Source organism: Aphelocoma coerulescens, unplaced genomic scaffold, assembly GCF_041296385.1.
Source record: "Aphelocoma coerulescens isolate FSJ_1873_10779 unplaced genomic scaffold, UR_Acoe_1.0 HiC_scaffold_85, whole genome shotgun sequence".
NCBI classification, from domain to species: domain Eukaryota; kingdom Metazoa; phylum Chordata; class Aves; order Passeriformes; family Corvidae; genus Aphelocoma; species Aphelocoma coerulescens.
Genome location: NW_027184069.1, coordinates 669,368 through 680,724, shown reverse-complemented (window position 1 = coordinate 680,724; position 11,357 = coordinate 669,368). Strand labels below are relative to the sequence as shown.

At 59.0% G+C, this 11,357-nt stretch overlaps 1 protein-coding gene across 1 annotated transcript; it reads left to right on the top strand.

Annotated features, from left to right (window-relative positions):
- The first annotated feature begins 9,284 nt into the window (after window positions 1-9,284).
- Window positions 9,285-11,010, top strand: LOC138102537 (serine/threonine-protein kinase pim-1-like). The gene is made up of 4 exons (XM_069000252.1): window positions 9,285-9,321; window positions 9,637-10,003; window positions 10,406-10,582; window positions 10,907-11,010. The coding sequence occupies exons 2-4, from the start codon at window positions 9,658-9,660 to the stop codon at window positions 11,008-11,010; spliced, it is 627 nt and encodes a 208-aa protein (XP_068856353.1). The 5' UTR covers window positions 9,285-9,321; window positions 9,637-9,657.
- The last annotated feature ends 347 nt before the right edge of the window (window positions 11,011-11,357 follow it).

Below are 11,357 nucleotides of genomic sequence, written 5' to 3'. Positions count from 1 at the left end.
GCAGCATCAGTTCCTGCAGCTCCTGGGCCACTGCCACGCAGGGGCCGCAGCTGCAGGGGCTGTCCAGAGGGCTCGCGGGAGCACGTGGCCGCTTGCGAGGGGTCACCCGAGGCCTGGAGGACCTGGGAGCCACAGGGGCTCCTCGCTTCCTCCGTGAGCCTCTGGGCTGCACCCCCGGGCGCTTGCGCCTCTTCGATGTCCGTGCCTGCCGCCTCCGTGGTTGCCAGTGGCCAACGGCCCACCAGACAGCCACAGTGGCCAGCAGCAGGACAAGCACAATCACCAGGACGCCACCGTCACACATGGCTCCGGCGCGTCCCATCGCGACTGCACTGGCAGCTGCAGGTGCTGGCAGTGTTACATAGCGACTGCGCGGTGATGTCACAGTGCTGTGGGCCAGGACAGCCGGGTGACATCCCAGCCCTGCCTCTCGCCAGCGCTCAGCCCCTTTGTGCCGTCACAGCCCTGTGCCCACCTCAGGGATCAGCAGAACCAGCGCATCTCTAAAGATGCACATGGCCAGAAAAAGCCTGGCAGTAAGAACAGCTCAGCCTGCTGCAGTGAGTCATTCCCTGCAGCAAGTGGCACATCAGGAAGAGTGCTGCTGCCACCAGTGTCAAGCCCATGGCTCCCAGGACACTGCAGCAGTACCAACTGGAAACACTCTCTGTGCCTGAGAAATCTTCCAGAGACAAAGGGAGTTGAAGTTCCTGTGTCTCTGGGGAGCTCTCCTGAACTGGCTGTCGATGGCAGGAAGAGTTTTCTGTAACAGCTCACCGACTTCTGCGTTGCCTCTGTTCTAAATAAGTCAGGATTTCCCAAGGAGTGCTCATAGTGCTCCCACTGCTCTGGTTTTGACGGGCATAGGGCTCCTTTTTTCCCAATTGCTGGCACACGCTGGGTTCAGATTCATGATGGGAATGCTGTGGATCAAACATGAGTGGTTTGGTTTCTGCTGAGCAGGGCTTGCCCTCTTCAAGGATTTTGCAGTGTCCCTTGGTACAGTGCATGTTTTCCACTGGGAAGGGAGGGAGGAGTGTTGAAGACAGAGGCAAAGAATGCATTAAACACCTGTGCTGTGTCCCTGTCCCTGTTTGTGAGGTGACCATCCACATCCTGGAAGGGGACAATGTTATTTCTACAATGTTTTTTTCCATTAATATATTTAAAAACACTCTTTATTGTGCCCCACACTTCTGGCCACCTTCCTCTCCAGCTGAGCTTTCACTGCACCAAAGTTCTCCCTACAGTGGCAAGAGACATCTCTGTGGAAGGAATGAGGAGGAGGTGTCTTTACAAACTATCTGTGGGCATGATGGTAGATAAAGCCAGATACTGATAGGTGAAAGAAGCAAAGGGAGGAACCATAAATTCCATAGGAATTCCACTAATTGACACAGACTGTTACTCACTCAAGACTCTGCTAATCCCTGGATTTAGAGAAAAAGAACAGAGACACAAGGAAAAGAATGAGGGTGGGGGGTGCACATTAGAAAGGGGGTTTGTATTAAGCCATTCGGGAAGTCTGTACCTGTCAAGTACCTCAGCCACTGGGGAAGGAGAGAGGAAAATGCAGCCGGGAAATCAGGAGAAAAAGGAAGCTGCGTCCTCTAACAATTTGAGAGATCCCATGGGAAATGCCCATGGCCTCTCCCTTTATTCGAATAAAGTAACAGGATTGCTCTGTCTCTTGTTTGGACATAAACCTGTGGTGTTTGTGGATTAATTTTCCTGACATCTGTATTCTTCTGCTGACCTTGCTTCCACTGGGCACACAGCTTTCTTTTCCATCCTCTTTCCCAGAGAAGATGCCTTCTGCCTCGTCTGCTTGGATTCCGACATTTGGGACTCTCCTACTCCTGTGCCCTTAGGAGGTGATGTTTCAAAATTGACCAGCACTGATGGACCCCAGCACCTGCAAAAGCATTGTCCCTGGAGACCCTGCTTACCAGTTCCCTGAGCAGTCTGAAGTCTGCTCTCCTCATGCCCCGAACTGAGGTTTTGCTGGCCCTTTTCCTCTTGTCAGAGGTTGGAAAGTCGATTTATCTGTGGTCACTGTGGCCAAGACGGCCACCAGTCCCCACTTGGCTCAGGGCACGTGGGACTCAGACGGCGGCCTGGCTCCAGGGGGGCTGAGCTGGAGAGTCCTGGGCTGTGGGGGGCTCCCCCCTTACCTGGGAGGAGGCTCCCTGGGGAGGAAGAAGGGTCTGGCATGAGCCACAAGGCCCCTGGCCAAAGGACAGTAGCAGGGGACATGTCCGTAGCAGATGCTGTCTGGGAGGAGCTGTGGCAAGGAGTGGGTGTGGGGCTGGGGCTGTCACAGAGCTCAGAGAGGGTGTTCCCCCAGCCCAGCAGGCAGAAAGCCGCTGGCTCACAGCAGGAGCCAAGTTCCAGGTCACCAGAAACAGCCCCCTCCCTCACCAGTGCTCCCAGCCTCCCAGAAAGGTTGGTTATGCTCATGGGTGCTGCCAAGGTTCCCCATGAGAACAGGGCTGGACACCCTAAAAAGGGGGGTGAGCACCCCAGGGGCAAAGTCAGGGCAGGGGGGAATGAGTGGGATGAGTGTGAGAGGACCACCTCTACCCCTCCCATCCTGCGCCAGGGAGCAGGGACCTTCCTGGGACAGCTCCAAGAGGATATTCAGTACCATCCTTGCCTGGGACAGGGGTGCCAAGGAGATCCAGGAGGGATCAGTGTCCAGCTCTGTGTCCTGGGACACCCTGCACCCTGTTCCCCACAGCCCTGATTTTCAGGAAGGAGCCACAGGAGTCTCCTGGCCATTGATGGATTTTTCTTTCAGGAATTCACTGTGGAGCTCGTTTCTCTTTTTTTTTCCTCTTTCTGAGCTCCTGTAAACACGGCATACAGCTGGAAGGGGCGGGGCGGAGAAGACCCAGCTGGGGAAGTCTTGAGGGGTTCTGTGTCTCTGGCACCCTGCTTTCCTCCTCTCCCTTTCGTGGAGGTGTGGGCTGGCAACGGAGCATCTTCCCCGGGTGGCCGCGGTGCCCCGAATCCCTGCCCTGAGTGGAGGGACAACACTGGGCGTCTCTGGTCTGCCCCACGCAGCCAGGGTGTCCCACAGAGCTCCTCCAAACCCCTGCTCTTGGCCGCCAGGGGCCTAATTAGGGACGTATTAACGAGGGACGAACTAAGGGCGCTAATTAGGGAAGGGAGGGCGGGGAGCCGGTCCCACCAGGACGGTGGGCGTGGCCAAGGCCTCAGCGGCGCCGAGGGGGCGTGGTCTGAGCGGGGGCGGGGCCAGCGCTGAGGGAAAAAAGGGCGGGGAAAAGGCTCGGTGCTGCTGAGGGGAAGCGTCGGGAAGGAGGGGATGGAGGGATATTGTTGGGAAAAAGGGAGACACAAGAGCTCTTGGGGGCCTGAAACCACTAACAGTGGTGGAGGGGAGCCCAACACACTCCTCCTATGTATCCCTATCCTTTACACAGGGGAAGCCGTGGCTGAAATCCAGGAAAAACAGCGCTGTGGATCCAAGGAATCAGAAGCAGGATCTGTGTGGAGGGTGTCCCTCACGGGAGGCACATGAATCGAATTGAGCGAGGCTGAGGCAGGAGGGTCACGCCGAGCAGAGAAGGGCGTCCATGCCAAGGCCCAGGGCAGCCCTGTCCCGGGAAGTGCGCAGGGAGCGGATCCTTGAGCTGCTGCACGTTCGCGCTGCCCTCGCTCAGCCGGGAGCCCCCTCGTTGCCCAGGGGGAGCTGGTGGCAGTGGGGAGTGGGAGAGGGAAAGATCTGTCCTACACCTCCATGGACTCTGATGCCGCGTTCCTGGACTGCGCCAAATGGCTGCCCTGTTGGGAACAGAACCAGAGACTTCCCATCAACATCCTGATTTACTGCTCCAGAAAAAGAAAAATCCCAAACATTAATTCCAAGGGGGATAATTTAATATCTCCTCGGCATCTGGAGATCTATTACCTGAATCCAGTCATGAGTTTCCTTCAGGTCTCCTCCCTCGGGACCAGTTAAACAGGAGGTGGGGTTAAACCCTTCCCCCCTACTTAATTCTAAATCCTCCTGTTCCATGAGAGGCTCTTTTGGTCAACAAAGCCTTAACTTGATGTGAAGCTTAAGGGTTAGAGAGCCTCCTGCCGTCCTCAGTTACCATGAAAACCGTGGCTGCACAATTTTGCAAACGATGGGGCCACCCCTCGCCGAGGGGTCTAACATTTCAGAAGAACGGGCCATCGGTCTTCAAGTACCGCCCCGTGGTGTTCTTGCACTAGAACTCCTCTGGCGTGGTCCTGTTCAACATCCACATAAAATGCAAATACTTCTTCCCTGTTTGGAAGGGCTAGGGCAGGAGCCTCAGTTCATCTGCTTTTTAACACTTTAAAATTCTGCCAGGTTCTCACCTTGAAGGATAGCAGTGTTATAGGGAAACATCCGTGGCTCCAAAAGACCTGCCTTTAACAGGGACTCAGTAAAAGGCTGTAACCCCTTCCTTCCCTCCTGAAAGAGGGTATTGCTTTTTAAACACCACTTGTCCTGGTGGCTTCAAAGTGATTTGGAGAGGTTCCATATCTAATTTTCCACATTTCCCTGGGTCTACTTCAGCATAGGTCTTCTCAGGCATTTGACAGACAGTTACAGCAGTGGTAGCTTCCTTATCACCTTTCACAATATTAATTTACATTCCCAGTTTAGCCATCAAATCCCTTCCCAGTAAATTACAATCACAATCAGGAAGAAACAGAAATTCATGCCTTTCAAACCTATCCCCCGCATTTACCAATAGTGGTTGAATAAAATGCAGCTGCTTCTCTATCCCACTTGGTCCCTGAATAATCAAAGAACTTCTTGACACTTTCCCCCCTTAGGCCTAAAGTTGCAAGTGGATCGAGAGGTCCCGTGTGTCCCAGGGAACTGACTTGCTCTCTGTCTGCACCAACCCTGCCTGTTAGCAAGGGCCCCAGTGTGGTGAGTCCCTGGTACGATGGGAGCCCCTGACACCCCTACCAATCCATTTCCATCAAACGGTGGCTCTGCGGTCACTCCCGCGTCCAGTGTCCTTCTGCCCTGCAGATGGCACTGATCCCTTCCCCATTGCGGTTTCGATCGGCTCTGCTCTGTGCTGCCCACCCCGTCCCCTGGATCCTGGGGGTCCCCTTGATCCCTGAGGTTTATAACCCAAATCCTCCACCCTGGCCCCACAAGCCAATCTGGTGCAGGGTCATCTGCTGGATCCCTGCCACCTGTGTCCTAGGGGCTCTTGGTGTCTTGTACTGGCTTCCCCCTCCAGTTAGGCCAGGGTGGGACTGTAGGAACAATACCTCCTTGTTTTCCCTGCCCTGGAAGCTGGGGATACAAGGGACCTCCTACTTTGTGGCACTGTCTGCCACTCCCAGGGTCACACAGAGATACCCAGGGACATGCTGGAATGACACTTCCTTGCTCCATGGCGGCTCCCAGTGTCTTTCAGTGGCATCAGTAGGAGCTGAAGATGGCCTGGATACGCTCCCCAGCTGGTGGCCACCCTGGGCCACCCATCTTCATCGAGGGTGTCCCCAGCACTGTGGCACTGCCAGTATGTCCTGTCATCCATGCTGGAAGCCAGCTCGTGGATGGAGACCACAACCATGGGGCCCCAGGACGTTTGGAAGTAGCCAGGAAGATGGAGTGGGCTCCAGGCTGGGTGGTGGGATGCCCAACCCCACTGCCACAGCCCCTCTGGCTCTCACCTAAAGGTTTCAGGGTTCTCCTCTGCCACCACCTCCAGCACCCTGAGCAGCATGGAGCCACCTGGGACCCTTACTGAGGTGGAGTAGTGGAAGTATTTTCCCTGAACTGTGTTGGCAGAAGAGGAGGACAAGGATGTGCAGAGCCATCTGTCCCAAGGTCATGGCTGTGAGGACAAGAGAACAGCCGGGGAACATGGTGGGATGGCACCTGGCACCACCTTGCCCATCCAGGGCACCCTGAGAGCCAGCAGTGCCGAGCCTGCAGTGCCTGGTCCTCTGAGACCAAGTGCGTGGTCCTCCCTTTCCCTTCCCAGCCCCTCATCTCCTCCCCTCCCTGCCTTGCTGGGCTCTCCTCACTGCCTCCTCTTTGACCTCCTGGAGCAGCTGCTTATGGATGGACTCTCAGTGGAGACCCCCAGACAGGTCCATGGCAGGACGCTGGGGTTTGGCACCTTGTCGGGATTGAGGGGTCCCTCCAGGCACTGAAGCAACTGGAAGACCAGTTGTTACGGGGCCACTGGAAGGACAGGTGTGGCCACCATGTTTGCACTGGGGGCGGGAGGTCACTGGGATCCCACGTCCTGTCCGCAGTCTTTCTCCCAGCTTTTCGTGGGTGGCGGACACTCAGCTCAGCCCTCCACGGCTGTGCAGCCCACCAGGGCCAGCAGGACTGCAATGCCCAAAGCCATGGCAAGCATCTTCTCAGGACAGGCTGACCCCCTCAAGATGGCAGAATCCTGTGGGAATTGGGCTCTCTGGGCATCCTCTCTGCTTTTAGCTGTTGCCAGTGTCCTTGTCCCACAGACCCTGGCTCTGCCAAGTACCACCAGCTTCTCTGGGTGCTGAAGGGTGTCCAATGGAGGAGGCAGAGTGGTGCGAGGGACAGTGATCTTCCATTTGGGATTGCTGGGGACAGCTTGGACCAGAACAATATCCATGAGGCTGTGGCATTGGATGGGATTCATCCCAGTATGTCCCAGAAGGAACCCCCTAAATCATCTACCCAAGCTCCTGAAAGCCCAAGGAGGTCCATGCTGGCTCAATGCTCTCCAGCTGTATGCGACTTGACAGCAAGTGCTTGGACTTTCCAGGAAACTCCAGCCCTCTTAATCTAATCTTGATAGCAGGAAAAATGGTGGAGAAGGTCATGCTTGGCACTACTGGGAAGTGATGGGAAGGACAGTGCCAGTGTCAGCCGTGGGCAGCGTGAGATAACAGAGGGAAATTCTGGTCTAACTGATTGATTATCCTGCTGCCATAAGGTCACCTGTCTCATGGGTGATGGGAAGGCATTGCAGGTTGTATTTCAGGATTTTAAGAGGAGTTTTGATCCTGTCCCTCACAGAATCCTTCTGGAGCAGGTGTCCAGATGTGAGATGAGCAGGGACAGGGTGTGCTGGGTGAAGAACTGGCTGATGTACTGGTTTTCAATGGGATAGGATCCATTTTCTTCCCAGGAAGTGGGACAGAGTTGGATTTGGATTCAGGATGGGAATGCGGTGGATAGCATGTGGGTGGTTTGGATGTTGCTGAGCAGGGCTTGCTCTCCCCAAGGACTTTACAGTGTCCCATTGGGCAATCCATGTCCCATGCTCTGCAAGCAAGGAGGTGACACCACCATTGTTCCCCTCCTCATCCCTATGTCCTACTTAGACAAGAATCTTCCACCCACTCTGCTCCAGAGGGCCCTCAAGTGCCCACAGGGAGTCCCTTTCTTCCTCCTGTGGCACTGGAGAGCGCTGAGGTGGGCACAGGGCTGTGACGGCACAAAGGGGCTGAGCGCTGGCGAGAGGCAGGGCTGGGATGTCACCCGGCTGTCCTGGCCCACAGCACTGTGACATCACCGTGCAGTCGCTATGTAACACTGCCAGCACCTGCAGCTGCCAGTGCAGTCGCGATGGGACGCGCCGGAGCCATGTGTGACGGTGGCGTCCTGGTGATTGTGCTTGTCCTGCTGCTGGCCACTGTGGCTGTCTGGTGGGCCGTTGGCCACTGGCAACCACGGAGGCGGCAGGCACGGACATCGAAGAGGCGCAAGCGCCCGGGGGTGCAGCCCAGAGGCTCACGGAGGAAGCGAGGAGCCCCTGTGGCTCCCAGGTCCTCCAGGCCTCGGGTGACCCCTCGCAAGCGGCCACGTGCTCCCGCGAGCCCTCTGGACAGCCCCTGCAGCTGCGGCCCCTGCGTGGCAGTGGCCCAGGAGCTGCAGGAACTGATGCTGCTGCTCTGGGCTCGCAATGGGACATGGGTGCCGCTCTGCTCTGGGATGTGGCAGGCATTGTGGAAAGAACTGGAGGAGCTGGTGAAGCGAGGCCACCTGCCCTGCTGTGGCTCGTCCAGCTCCTCCAGGAGCCTCCATCCCTTCAAGAGGCCGCTCCCAGCAAGATTATCCATCCCTGGGAGAGCCTCAACCCTTGCAAGGACGGCACACCATGAGGGACCCACCATCCAGGCAAGAAGCTCAGGCTGTCAGAGATCCTCCATCCTGCCACGAGCCTCCGCTATCTCTGACAGCTTCTATCCCCCGCAGACGCTCAGTGAGACCTGTCAGCCTGCAGAAGGTGCAGAGCCTGTGGACAGGTCTCCCAGCTCCCTTGGACTCACGGACTTCAACAATACGGGCGCAACCCTGACAACTGACGTGGCCAGGGAAAGCCCAGAAGTCCAAGTGGGAGCCCAGCCCGATCCAGGGGAGCCTTCTCAGGAGCAGGTGGCGGAGCAGCAAGTGAGCTGGAGCCAGCAGTTGCCGGCCCACAGCTCCCAGGACGCTGTGCCGGCTGTGCCAGCTGGCAACAGCCCGTGCCTGGTGGCAGAGATGACCCTCAAGAGACCCAGGAGGTTCCTCCATCTCCAGGAAGCTGCTCCAAGACGGCCACCGACTACCAGGAAGGCCTTTCTGGTAGCAGGTGAGATCTTCTGAGGAGCTGTCTGAGGCTCCCTCGGGGCTCTTGAGGGGCATCCACAGGCCAGGCCAGGGCCCTTGAGAGCAGCAGAGTCTCTGGCTGTTTCCAGTGCTTCTGATGCCACGGCTTCAAAAAACCCCTCCCTGGTTTGCAGCTGCTCCTGACACCCCCCTGTGCGAGTCCTCGGGCTGTAGCCCCGGCAGTCCTCAACAGCAGAGTCCAGCCCACGACGCCGGGGACAGCGACGGTGACGCCCTGCCCCGCTGCCCTCCGGCTCCTGCAGCCGCCTCTGCGCGCTCCCCTGCCCCAGCTCTGCCGCTCCCCTGCCCGACGGCTGCAAGGCGGTGGCCGCTGCCCGGCGCGCAGCAGGAAGCAGGTCAGAGCAACGTGGCCCGCGGTGGCTCGGCTCGCTTTACTCGCGGGCACTTGGCCGGGGGGGCCCTGGGCGCAAGGCTGATGGCTCGGTCTCGGTCGCAGGGCAAAAGAAGAAGCTGCAGGAGCTGTACCAGCTGGGCCCTCAGCTGGGCAGCGGTGGCTTCGGCACCGTTTTCTCGGGCATCCGCCTCTCAGACGGGAGTCCGGTAAAGTGGCCGAGACGGCGGGGCGCGGGAGGAGGGCCAGGGGCGGGGCGGGGCAGGGCTTGAGCTCAGCCCCGTCTCTCGTGGGCTTGCAGGTGGCCATCAAACGCGTGGCCCGGGAGAGCGTCCTGCGGTGGTACGAGCTGGTGAGTGAGCGGGGCCACCGCGACAGAGCGGGGCGTGGCGGGCAGGGATAAAGCCGGGGCCCCAGGGCGGGAGGCGGCGCAGGGCGGGGGGAGCGGGCGTGGGCTCAGCGTGCGAGCCGGAGCATCGCGGGCCCGGGGATGCCAAACACTGGTGATGGGGCCGGGCAGGGGGGCACCCCCCAAGCATCCCCTGGGCGGGAGGAAGCCCAAGCACCAGGGAGGCTGCCCAAGGGGGCACTGGGGCATCCCAGGCACGAGGCAGCGGAGCCACAGGGCAGTATCAGGCCTGCTGGAGGCACTGTCTCCTCCTCACAGCCCGACGGCACCCGTGTTCCCATGGAGATCGTGCTCATGGAGAAGGTGGGCTCTGGCTGCCACAACATCATCCAGCTCCTCGACTGGTTTGAGCTGCCTGACAGCTTCCTGCTGGTGATGGAGCGTCCGGAGCCATCGCAGGATCTCCTGGCCTTCCTGCTGGAGCAGGGGTTCCTGTGCGAGGAGATGGCGCGCTGGCTTTTCTGCCAGGTGCTGGAGGCCGTGCGGCACTGCACCGCCTGCGGCGTCCTGCACCGGGACATCAAGCCAGAGAATCTCCTCGTGGACCCGGAGAGCGGCGACCTGAAGCTCATCGACTTCGGTTGCGGCACCTTCCTCCAGGAGCAGGCCTTCACGCGATTTGCCGGTGAGCCCACAGGCCAGGCCCTGCTCCCAGTGCCAGGCACTGCACGGCCCCATTCCCTCCTGGGCTGTGGGCTGCGGCATTCAGCCGGCTGCCGGCTGCCCTTTGGCACGGGGCAGATGCTGTGCCCCAGGAGCCAGCTGCCAGCCCTGCCCACAGAGGGGGGCTGCCAAAGCCAGGCCCCGGCCGCTCGGCTTGGCAGGCCCGCAAGGGCTTGGGCTGCTCCGCTGGCCTTGTTTGCCTTGCAGAACGGTTTCTTGGCTTTGGCCAATTGGCTGGGGAACGCCCGGTGGCCTCGGGGGGAAGTTGTGGCCACCGGTGCAGCCCCTGCTTCCGCCAGGAGGCTGGCACCAGGCTCTGGAAGCCAGCAGCCTGCACCTGGACAGCGCCACCTGTCTCCCCTAGGAACACACATGTACAGCCCACCCGAGTGGATCTGCCTTGGCTGCTACCACGGCCATTCGGCAACCATCTGGTCCCTGGGTGTGCTGCTGTACGTCATGGTCTGCGGGAACATGCCCTTCCAGGAGGACCGTGACATCGTGTCGGGGCAGCTCTTCTTCTGGCAGCAGGTCTCTCCAGGTTGGTGTCTGGCCTCAAGAAGGCAGGCTTTGGCAGATGGCACCGCGCAGCCCAGCGTGGCCCTCACGCAGCTGCGCGGGAGGCCCATCTGCCCTCAAGAGCTGGCCGCAGGAGGCAGCCCGTGACGACGTGGTCGGTGTGGCCTGCTTGGCTGAAGGAGGTGGCGCGTGTCCTGCCGTGCCACTGTCCCGCAAAGGGCAGAGTCAGCCGGGAGGCTGGCACAGCTCTGAGCACACGCAGCATAGCCCGGGCCCTGGAGGCGCCGGGAGCAGCTGGGCAGGAGCCTTCTGCAAGTGACCGGCGCTTTCTGGTTTCTCTCCCCAGAGTGCCAACATCTGATCCGCTGGTGTTTGTCCAAGCACCCTGCGGACAGGCCAGCGCTGGAGGAGATCTTGCGCCACCCTTGGGTGCGGGGCAGGCGTCTTTGATGCCTTGCCAGAGCCTCTGCAGCACCCGATTACCGAGTCCCATGCAGGACTGAGGGCTCGAGAAATAAAACAACCACAAACCCATGCCGGGGTGTCAAGTCTGGTCCTGTTTAGCAACTTCAGCTAAAGAACCCTCTTGGGAAAAGGGGTAATCAGAGTGTTCTCTTCAGCCTTTGTCAAGCTTTTGATGCCTTTTCTCCAGGACGGTAGTTCTGTGTCTTCAAGCACAGGCTGTAGTACAGGCAGGAGGAGCTGTAACCAGCCTAGAAAGGTAACAGTGAAACAACAGCCGCCCTTTCAAACTGACGCGGCCACTTGGGTTCACCAGAAGTGATACCTGGGCTCAT

Coding starts and splice junctions, on each gene's coding strand:
- LOC138102537 (XM_069000252.1), top strand. CDS start 9,658: ATGGAGATCGTGCTCATGGAGAAGGTGGGCTCTGGCTGCCACAACATC. Junction 10,004..10,405: donor GGCCTTCACGCGATTTGCCG/GTGAGCCCACAG, acceptor TGTCTCCCCTAG/GAACACACATGTACAGCCCA. Junction 10,583..10,906: donor CTGGCAGCAGGTCTCTCCAG/GTTGGTGTCTGG, acceptor TTCTCTCCCCAG/AGTGCCAACATCTGATCCGC.